At 45.3% G+C, this 11,114-nt stretch overlaps 1 protein-coding gene across 4 annotated transcripts in view; it reads right to left on the bottom strand.

Moving 5' to 3' along the window:
- CNTN4 (contactin 4) overlaps nt 1–11,114 on the bottom strand; it is a 267,122-nt gene continuing 256,008 nt past the window's right edge. For all 4 annotated transcript variants that reach the window (XM_030956815.1, XM_030956814.1, XM_030956817.1 and 1 more), the window contains 8 exons: nt 10,595–10,744; nt 9,524–9,594; nt 7,410–7,644; nt 5,497–5,612; nt 4,732–4,918; nt 4,120–4,232; nt 2,663–2,831; nt 1–1,751 (listed from right to left, as the gene is read on the bottom strand). In XM_030956815.1, the coding sequence (XP_030812675.1) occupies nt 1,651–1,751; nt 2,663–2,831; nt 4,120–4,232; nt 4,732–4,918; nt 5,497–5,612; nt 7,410–7,644; nt 9,524–9,594; nt 10,595–10,744 (1,142 nt within the window). In that variant the 3' untranslated portion in view covers nt 1–1,650. The remainder of the gene's footprint in view (nt 1,752–2,662; nt 2,832–4,119; nt 4,233–4,731; nt 4,919–5,496; nt 5,613–7,409; nt 7,645–9,523; nt 9,595–10,594; nt 10,745–11,114) is intronic.

Below are 11,114 nucleotides of genomic sequence, written 5' to 3'. Positions count from 1 at the left end.
TCTTTACAAATGACAGAATATTTATTACCAATACCTTTAAAAAAAGATTACATCTGCTAGATCACTGATAAATATCATTTACACCGGGGAGAAAACTACAGAAGCTTTTTTTTTTTTATTATTTCATTTTTCTTGGTTTTGTGGATTTTTTTTAAGGTTTTTCTTATTTTATTTTTTTTTTACATAGAAGTAACCATATCAAACTAAGAAAGGAACACAGCTTGAAATACTGACAATATTTCTCTGGTCAACAACCCTGACTTTTACACAAGTGGAATCCTGATTATGAGTTACTGAATAAATATATTTAGAAGGTCTAAAAGTTAACTGTATTATTTTGTAAGCAAAAGAGACAAGTTACAGGCAAATTCAAGCTATCAGGAGAAAAAAAAATACCACTGCAGCGCATTGAAAGTTGAAAATTGTATAGAAAATTCCATTGCCTTTTCCAGCGTTATCCCGTCTGAACTTACAAAATTCCCCGTAGTAGCAAACAGTCCTTCTCTTGAGAAGAATTATTCCAGTGTGGATATTGTCGTTTTCTGGTGTGACTCTGTTCTGCTTCCAGGCGTCTGGGAGGAGTTTCTAAGGAAAGGCAAACTTCCAGCAGGGATCTCTGGGAGATTCCCACTTTTCCATGGATAACCTGGAGCTGGGGCAGCACCGCTCCTGCTCCAGGTCAGGTTCCCAAGTGTTGTCTGGAGAGTGGAGTTACCAAGGATGAGCAGTTGTGTCCCCAAGAACGAGCCCAGAGCAGCTGTCTGATTTCCTTGGACTTAATCCCCAAACGTGAGGAATTTCCTTGGAATACATCTCCAAGGGTTGAGCTGGGCGTGCACCCAACACAAGGCCGGTGGCCGTCCCGTTGTGTCACCACAGATGTCACAGCTCTGCAGGATCTTCTTTTCTCCACCCAATTTGATGCTAATTATGATCAAGGCAAAGCAATTTCACAGCCCTCCTCGCTGCACGATGCTGCAATATTGGCTACGTGTCCTGTAGTCCACAACCAACCAAAAACCACGTGGTTTTCCAAAATCCTGCTGTTCTGAGTGTTTCAAGTTTGTCCTGCTCAGAGCTTTGGATGAAACGTGTGAGAGAAGCCCTGGGTTCAACACAGGAGTCGCTGGAACTGCCAGTGAAACTCAGCCTGTTACAATCCGGGTCTGGAGCAGTTCTGCCCTGTAAAACTGTACAGTCAACTCCAGCCAATTTGCCAAGAACAACTTGGAACTCTCCGTCGTAAAAGGAAAAAATCCCAAACAATATTTTTGTGATAATGTCGTCCGTAGCATTTTATAGCAGAGGAAAAAAATTAATATCTACATCATATGTTAACTTTAAAAAATTCTATAAAACACTAAATATATAATAAAAAATATGCATATAAGGACATATGTAAACTGCTTTGGTAACATCGTATTACAGATGTTTTCAGTGCATTGCAGAGTTTCCAAGGAAACTTCAGACAAAGCTATATTTGCTTTGAGGAAGTACTGTATAATGCCATTCCTAAAGAAGCATAAACATTTTTTTTTTCCAGTAGTAAGATGTACTCAAACCACAATATTACTTAGTACTGGGTGTCTCCAAAACAACTAGCTAAATGTTGCTTATATTATAAAGAAGAAGTCCTCGATGTCATTGTTGTCATAAACTGGAGCGGGCTGTGAGGGAGATCATGATTGTGCTGAGGGCTGACAGGGTGCAGGCGCTGGAGGTCGATGAGCCTGAGCCTCTGGCGTAGGCATCTGAGAGGGGAGAGGGGGAAAGGAGCCAGAGGTGAGCAGAGAACAATCCCTGAACTCTTCCTTAACCCACCTCCCCCAAGGTTTAAATTCCCTTTTCCTGGGATAAAGCACAGCCCCTCTCCTCCTCTTTGTGGTCACCTCTCCAACTGAATTTTTGGTTTCTTTTCAATTCCTGCCCCTGTTGTGCTGAGGCTCCTCTCACAGTTCTACTATTTCACATGCTGCCTGTTTATCATTATTTGGTGTTTTTTCACAATTGCACCATATTCCAGCTGTTCCTTGTGCCTCACATCCTGGAGGAGCCATGTACCTGCTCTGTGACCCCTGGTCTGGAGCCAAATGGGAGCTGGCGTGTTCCATCTCCCCTCTCCTGTGCTGCTGATTAAATTCCTCTGCATGGTTTACACAGCCATGCTGGGAAGAACTCTGCTCTCACCCAGGGTTTTTTTTTAACATTGCTGTGATTTTAATGCCATATTCCTGCATTGCAGAGGCTCCTGATTTAATGCAGCTTATAAAGCGGGACATTATTAATGGAAGATGGAACATGGAGATTTTGCAAAAGCCATGTTGTGTAATAAAATACTCCTTGTGTTTGTTCTTCTACACCACCTCATTTCCCTAAATAAATATTTATGCATCCAGCACACAATGGGATATGGCTGTACAGGAGCCTTATAGATTTAGAAGCCCCTGCATGCTGTATTTGGTTATAGCGAATTGCAGTGAAACAAAACATTTAACACACAGAACTGAGAGGGGAAAGAGTCTGGAAACCTTAAATACAAACAGAACTACTTAGGATGGCGTTTCTTATGGCTGAATCTTGCTTTTGGGATGCAATTAGAATTAGGGAGTGGAATATCTGCTGGTGGGACCCTGTGGCACAGAACCCTTTCCCCCATCCTTACTGGATATCTTTGGGATTCGGATTTGCTCGCTGCTGCTGCCGTCGCCGCCGTCACTGAAGGGTTTGATCTCGATGATGTAATCCTCATCAAAGGGCAGGGACAGCTCCACTGAGGTTTTATTTGTTTCTATGACAGACGTGCTGCTCTCCCTGTTCCACCTGTACAAAACCTGCGGCCAAGGGAGAGACAACAGGAGGCAGAAAGGGCAGAGCTGCCCATTGTGCTCAGAGCTGCCCACCTCAGGGTGTCCAGAGGTGCTGCTGCCCTTTTCCTGCTCCTCATGCTCAGGAATGGTCTGGTGACACAGGGGACATGTGGGATTTGCTGGGGACACCAGCACAGAGGTGGCAGTGCCTGGGCAGGGGGTGACACTGGCAGGAGGATGCTGATCAGCAGCACTCAACACAACACTGGTACCTGGTGGAGCCCCTCCTAGAAACCTTTACCTTGGTCAAGCTAAAATAAACCCTTAGAGAAGTAACAACTTCTTTATAGAGGTCAGAAACTCCTTATTATGCTGCTTCTGGAAACTGAGTTGGGGTATTTGATACAGTGCCACCAATGGTTTCCCAGAATAAATGACTTTTGTGAATGACCTTCTGAGCTGTGGGAGTTGTACTAATTTATATCATAAATTGTGTCATAAAATACAAGATTTCTAGGCAAAAAGAAGAAAAATAGGCAATGTTTTGCTATGATTCAGGAAATAAATCCATGTGGTTGTGCTACCCTTACAGTAAGTTACAGGAGAAGGTTTTAGAAACTCTCTAGATGCTTTTCCAGGGTGATGAGTCTCTCTCTCCCTCTTTCAACCAACTCCTTAATTTGCATTTCAAACCTAAAATATGTAATGAAAAGCTGGTCCAGATTGCTGAGGTTCATCTGAGGTTTGGACTAAAAACCCTGAGGAGTTACTTATTTTTGATGAGCCCATACAGAGCACCCAAGACACTTAAAAGTTGGTGCAGGAACTGAGGGGAGCTGGCACAGGCTCACCAAGCTGCTGGCATTCCAGATTGGGAATAAAACATGGAGCATGGCCAGGTCCTTCACTGGCTCAGGCTCTGGTGGGAAATGTTTGCACAACTCCAACCCCAGGGCAACATCTTTTTGGGCTAAATGAAACCCTTGTGGAAGGTGGCGGAGCTGAATTCTTCCCAAGGTTTCTCTCTAGTTAAATTATGTCCTATTAAAACTGCTTCTAATGAGGATTCTCTTTCTTTTCCTCTTGGCTTGGCTTTCTGAAGGAAATGGGAGCTATTAAAAACGCATTTTATTTATCTGCAATTAAGGAGCCAACTACAGCCTTTGGGGAGTTTCCATGGAAGGCAGGAGTGAAGTTCTGCAGGTGGGAGCTGCAGGAAAAATGTGCTCACATACACAGGCATGGCTCTGGTTTTGGAAGAATGCCCCAGATCTGACCTGGGAAATCATGAATGTACCATGGGAATACTCACTTTGTAGCCTCTCACTTCTGACTCGTTGTCCAAGGCTTTCACCTGGTCCCAGTTCAGGATGATCTTGGAGTCGGATGAATTCCACACGATGTTCCCGGGGGGCTGACTCGGTGCTGCACCAAAAACCAGACAGCACCACGTTACTGAGGAGAATCAATGCCCAGCTGGATTCCTTCCAGTGCCAGTGGGGCTTCCAGCAGCACAGCTGAGCCTGCCCAGAGCCCTGTCCCTGTGGAAAGCTAACGAGCTGCTCCACTGATCTGTGTCCTCCAGGTCACGGGAGGTGTGACACGACACGGGGCTTTAAATGAAAAAGGGATTCAGTCAGTTGCTCAACATGCCTGAGACCAGAGGAAAAAAGCCCTCTTGAACACTGAGATAAATATTTAATTTGCCTGCACAGCTGTGATTTCGGTTTTGCATGCTCTGCTTACTTAACACTGGGAAGAACCTCACGAAAAAAATGAAATAAAAAGGCTGAGCCTGGTAAATCTGCACAAAAGCCTGGCAAGGAGAAGTCTGACAGCTCCTTCAGGCTCAAGAGAGCTGGGAAATGAGAGAGGGGAGCAGAGCCTGGACCCCGCCAGGGCATCCATCCCTGCCAGCACTCACGTGGCTTTTTGGTGGTGACGTTGACAGCGGCGCTGGAGGGGCCGGTGCCAGCCGTGTTGTAGGCCCTGACTGCCAGGTGGTAGAGGGCATTGCCCCTCAGGTTGCTGACTTTTGTGGATGTTTGGTTCCCCACCGTGCGGATCCTTTTGGCGTTTTCCTCCTTCTCGTCGTGCCGCCAGCAGCGCACCTGGGGGCAGAGCAGGGCTGTGGCAGTGCCCGGCCCCAGAGGGGCTGGCAGCACCCCCTGTCCCTGTCACCACCCCAGATGTGCTCCCAGGGACAGCTCCTGCTCCCTGCCACCATCCCTGGCCCTGCTGGGGACCAGCCCGGCTGCAGCGCTCCCTCCCGAGCCTGGCCATGGCAGCACCTGCAGGGAGGGCTGCACTTCCAGCCAGGTCCCACTCAGAAAGGTGGAACTTTTAACCTTGCCAGAGAACAGTGGAATTTTCAACCATGTGAAAAAATGGTAGAATTTTTAACCATGTGAGAGAAAGGTGGAACTTTTAACCTTGTGAGAGAATGGTGGAATTTTTAACCATGTGAAAGAACGGTGGAATTTTTAACCATGTGAGAGAATGGTGGAATTTTTAACCTTGGGAGAAAAAGGTGGAACTTTTAACCTTGTGAGAGAAATCTCTGTGCACCAGAAGCAAAGAGAAGCAAATCCACTTCAGGAGCACACCCATGGCAAGAGGAGCAGCACGAGGACATCGCTGTGTCCCCTCAAGGCTGGCTGCTGAAAGGATCCTGCATTATTTCCCATACCTCATATCCCTGAATTCTTCCTTTGTGCTGGTTCTCCCACGGGGGAGCCCAGGAGACTTCAACGTCTGAGGCAGAAATGCTTCTGGCCAAAACAGTGGTTGGGGCTCTCGTTGGCTCTGGGCAGTTAAAAATAGAAGTGAGACTTTTCAATTCTATGTTCAATTAGTCCCAAATAACAGGGGATTTATTTTCCTCATTGCACAAGGCAGGAAGCAAACAAATGTCCACGTTTCAAACCGATGGCCTGTCAGGCTGTGCTCTCTCAGAAATAATAAGATGTCATTACTAAATTCAACCCAGGATACCATGTACTGTAATTAGGACAAGTGGGAACAGTTTTCTAATCAGTGGACATTAATTCATACTAAATCTCCATAGAATTCTTCCCAGATTACATATTACTTTCCCATTAATATCAAAAGATTTCATTATGATTAATGTTATTTTAATGACTATTGAAAAGAATTAATCACGGTTCGCTATTTATTATAAATCAGATCAAGGCTGAGGTATCAAAGGATGTGTCAAGGTGGAAACCAAACCCTTTCAGACCCTGTTAAATACAAGTAAAGATATTATTAAAGAAAGGCCTTCTAAAATCGTGGTTTAGGCCTGCTACTTTGGCTAGGTGCAGTTACCCTGCTAGTTCCCATAAGAAAGAATTAAAGGAATGAGAAGCAGTTAACATAAGAACCTATAACAAGGGAACCATTTGCACCTGCGTAGACAAAAAACCTGTCCCAAGAGAATCAGTGGAAAAAATATGTAAACTAATAAAAAATAAAGAAGTTTGATAGATACGCAAAATACCATTTACCAACCAATGACCTGAGTGTCAGTGTATTGTCAGCCAATTGTTAGGTCTAACACAGTGCCTTCTGGTAATCCCATAAAAATATGAACTGTGCAATAAAGCTCTGGCTTTCCTGCATGAAGAAACTGAGTCCTGTCTGCTTTACTCAAACAAGACCCTACAGCATGGGTGTGAGAAATGGATTTGTAAAGAATTTTTAAAACTTGATAGAAAGTTTACACTGTCTTGTACATCTGTATGCAAACACTGAGGTAAGGTGTGCTGACTTAGGTAGACCATAGAATAGAGATAACATTGTTGAGAGACAGATTAAACTAAAACCAAGTTTCAACAAGTTTCAAAATATGGCTTTGCAAAAAGACCAAATATTTTAGAGAATTAGAATGGTGAAAGATGCATTATAGCAAAACCACGTGGAGTAAAAATTTAGGTGATTAGTATTAGAAGTAATAGCAGCCTTGGTGTGGTGTGGTGGTGTTCACAGCAGTCCCAGGATGAGGGAAGAGATGAGAATCTTGACTCCATGCTTCAGAAGGCTGATTTATTATTTTATGATATATATTATATTAAAAGAAAATGATATATTAAAACTATACTAAAGGAATAGAAGAAAGGATTTCATCAGAAGGCTAGGAAAGGAAGGGAATGGAAAGGAATGATAAAATCTTGTGACTGACCAGAGAGTCTGAGACAGCTGGACTGTGATTGTTCATCAAGTAAACACAACAACATGAGACCAATCAAAGATGCACCTGTTGCATTCCACAGCAGCAGATAATTACTGCTTTTCTTTTCCTCTGAGGTTTCTCAGCTTCACAGGAGAAAAAATACTAATGAACGGATTTTTCATAAAACATGTCTGTGACAGTGAGGCAAAAGCCAACAGGCTGAAAAGCATTTATAAAGTATTGTAACCAAGAAATAGGTTAGCTTCTAATAGACTAGCGTTAGGTTTTTACATCTCTTATATCTCACCCTTATCAAAACTGACAATAAAATAAAATCTTTTAAAATGCCTCTCAATTCCCCCTCTCTGTAAAAACTACGAAAACCAACACATGGAGGGGAGGAAGAGGAGGTGGGGAGGGCTCATCTCTACCTTCCTCTGCCGAGTAGACGACGGTGACGGGGCTGAAGGAGCCTTCCCCCTTGTTGTTGTAGACGCCCACCTTGACCTCGTAGGGCGAGAAGGGCGGCAGGCTCTCGTTGCGGAACACGTAGCGCGCGGCGTCGGGCGAGGCCACCACCGTCTGCATCCAGCTGACCGTGCCCAGGGGCCGGAATGCCACCACGTAGCCAAAGCCGCCCCCGTTCTGCAGCTCCTCGGGCACTGTCTGTGGGACAAACGGCGGCTTCAGCACACGCTGACCGCCCCAGCGGCACCCGCGGATTCCTCTGGGTGCTCTTCGTTCCTAGGTTGGACTTGGGGATCTCAGAGGTCTTCTCCAAACTAGTTAATTCTGGGATTCGGTGTTTCTGTGAATCTGGGATTCTATAATTCTGTGATTCTGGGATTTGGTAATTCTGGGATTCTGAGATTGTGTGATTCTGGGATTCGGTAATTCTGTGAATCTGGGATTTTGTAATTCTGGGATTCTGGGATTCAGTAATTCTGTGATTTCGTAATTCTGTAATTCTGGGATTGTGTGATTTTGGGATTCTGGGATTGTGTGATTCTGGGATTCGGTAATTCTGTGAATCTGGGATTTTGTAATTCTGGGATTCAATCATTCCAGGATTTGGTAATTCTGTAATTCTGGGATTCAGTAATTCTGGGATTCTGGGATTCAGTAATTCTATAATTCTGTAATTCTGGGATTCTGTCATTTGGTAATTCTGTGATTCTGGGATTCAGTAATTCTGGCTTTCTGTGATTCTGTACACAGCACGGGAGATGGAGGTGCAGGAGGTCCTACATCACATCCAACCTGAACTCACCCCATCCTGCCTGCACCGGAGCCTTTCTGCTCCATGAAAGAGGATGCAGCACCTCCCGAAGACCCTTCTCCTAAAGCTAATTTCCCTTCCCTCCCTGCCTAGATGGGGCCTCCATTGCTGATGTAATTTTAGGCTTTCTGGAGAGGCTGAAGTTTGCTGGGGTGAAGCAAGGACACAGTTCCTGCTTTCCCAACACACATGCAGCTGCTCTCATGCCTTTGGGATCACACATGAAGCCCCAAAGCACAAACCCTGGACACACTGACACTTCCTACTCTGAGGCTTGCAGCCCCCTAAAAAGCTGCACTAAACCCAAAGGTTCCAGTAGTAAAACAATCCATAATTATGGGCCACCCTCCCTGAGATGTCCATGGAGCTTCAGCACGGGTTACTGCTGGTGACTGCATCCTACTCTGTGTTGGAAAGCTCACATAAAGAAAAAGCCTGTGGACATTTAAAAGAGTAAAACCACTCTTCTATCAAAACACAAATGATATTTTGCTCAAATTACATCTCGAACCAATGGCTGATGTTCTGGCCATGTGTGTTTTTGAAACATATCGCAGTATCTTTAGGAGACACGGCGTAACTAATTAGTCCAACAGAGGAGGAAATTTAGCACATTGAGCTGTGTGGTGAGGACAAAAACCCATTTATAGGTTTTTAATAACCTCAGAAATATCTCTGGCGATTCATTCTGCCAGCTTGGTCAGAAATAGTGCTAAATGGAAGCGTTAGCATGTCTAGTGGAGTTCATTATTAGGAGAAATATGCCAGCTGCATCGCATCACAACACGAAAATATGAGCAGACAAATGACTAAAGTTCTAACCCTGTCTGCCTTAAGGAATATTAAACATTTCTCTTCTCTGCATCTCCTCTCACTGTCTGCCATCAGCAGCAATGAAAGCCAGCATGCCTTGTGCTGGCTCTCAGCTGTTTGCTGCCTCATATCCCAGGGAGGAGGAGGAGGAGGGAGGAAGCTGGGAGCCAGCACAGCAATTCCCCAAATTCCCCACCAGCTCAGGATGTTCCAAGCCTGTTTTATCTTTTGGGTGGCTCCTGGCCATCCACATTTTGCCTTGTGGATGTGCTGGGAGTCAGGGGGAGCTGAGCTGGTGGCAAATTGTGCTCCTCATTTCCCTGGGACTGGGGTTGGCCTGTCCTTTAGCTCCCTCTGACCAGCTGGGCTGTTTTTATCACGCAATCTGGGCTCTTTTACTGCCAACCCTCTGAAACCCACAGAAGGCTCGGGGGGGTCTGGGGTGAGACTCACCTCCCAGGTAATGACCAGCTCAGACTTGCTGCCTCCACCTCCACTGACATTAGCTGGGGTCACCTCAGGGACTGCAAAAAGATAAATGCAGAAGATGGATGTGACAGCTTTGCAACCCAAAACCCACATGGAGATGGAGTGGAGCTGTGCAGCAGCAGGACACTGCTGGCCTTCCCCTGCTGGGGCCAGGAACTGTTAAAATGACTAATTTGCCATGGCAAACAGCACATTAAAAGTATGTCAACAATAGTGTATTAAAAGTATGTCAATTAACTTGTGTATTCAGTCTCTAATTGTTCAGTTTAAACATTTGTCCTCCATTAAAAAAGGTCTTTTATTTATTTTCCTGTTTCATATTCAGTTCTTCTGTGGAACAGAGGAGCCACCTGCCAGGGCTTCCCCACTTTTGGGGAAGATGAAACAGGAAAGCCTTATAAATATGATTGCCTGGCAAAAGATTTTGAAAACATGGAAACTATAAGTGAGATTGCAATGAAAGCAAGCTTTGAGATCCCTCAGTTACTGAACAACTGGAAAACAATGGTGTGGCCAGCTGAAGGTGATCCCCTTTTGATGGAACAACACCCTCTGCTTGCAGACAGGCCCAAGGGTCAGAGCAGACCCTGCTGGCTTGGCAGAAGGGGCCCAAAGAGGAGTTTTTAGGGTTTAAAATGTAGCACAGTATGGTAATGTAATGATTCTTATAGGCTGTGTGGAAATCTGTATTTGTAGATTGGTTAGTGAGAGTTAGAATATTGAACACAGAAGAAGATTTATTGTATTGTAACGGGAACTTCGCTCTCTTACCCTCTTACCCTGTTTTACTCTCTCTCTCTCTCATCCTCTTTGCCACTCTCTTTACTTCTCTTTACTGCTCTGAGCTGTGGCTGGCAGCTCCACCCAGGCCCTTTGCAATAAACCCCAAGTTCCAGGACTTGGCTGCAGAGGTCTCTGCTCTCCGTCCATCCCCACCGTCCTACCCCCGACGCTCCTACACCCACAACCAAGGGATCTCTTGGCATTTATTGCACAAAGATTTCACCCTCAGCCCCTGTGCCCAGCCCCACTTACGAGCCTCCTCAGTCCTTCTCTTCTCAGAGGGGCTGCTGGGCTCCCCGATGCCGATGAGGTTGGCAGCCACCACCCTGAACTCGTACTCCACCCAGGGGTTCAGCCCCACCACCGTGGCCGTGAACGTCCGGCCGTCGATGACCTCTGGAACTGGGGTGCAAGGACATTAAATATTAAAATACTGCTGGGAAAAAGGCACAGGGAAATCTTAGTTCCTTAGAGGTGAGGGCTTAACATAAGTAGCGAAAAGGATTGATGAATTTTCTCTCATCTTTCTAACATTTTGCCAGCTGCAAAGAAGTGAACTTGTGCTCCAGCCAGGGGTTCAGCCCCAGCACCGTGGCTGTGAACATCCTGCCATTGATGATCTCTGGAGCTGGGGTGCAAGGACATTAAATATCAATATTAAAATACTGCTGGGAGAAAGGCATGGGGAAATCTCATTTCCTTAGAGGTGAGGGCTTAGCATAAGTACCAAGAAGGACTGGTAAATTTTCTCTCATCTTTCTAACATTTTGCC

The sequence above is a fragment of the Camarhynchus parvulus genome, chromosome 12 (genome assembly GCF_901933205.1).
Source record: "Camarhynchus parvulus chromosome 12, STF_HiC, whole genome shotgun sequence".
NCBI lineage: Eukaryota > Metazoa > Chordata > Aves > Passeriformes > Thraupidae > Camarhynchus > Camarhynchus parvulus.
The sequence above is the reverse complement of the archived record's forward strand: the minus strand, read 5'-3'. Positions and strand labels throughout refer to the sequence as shown.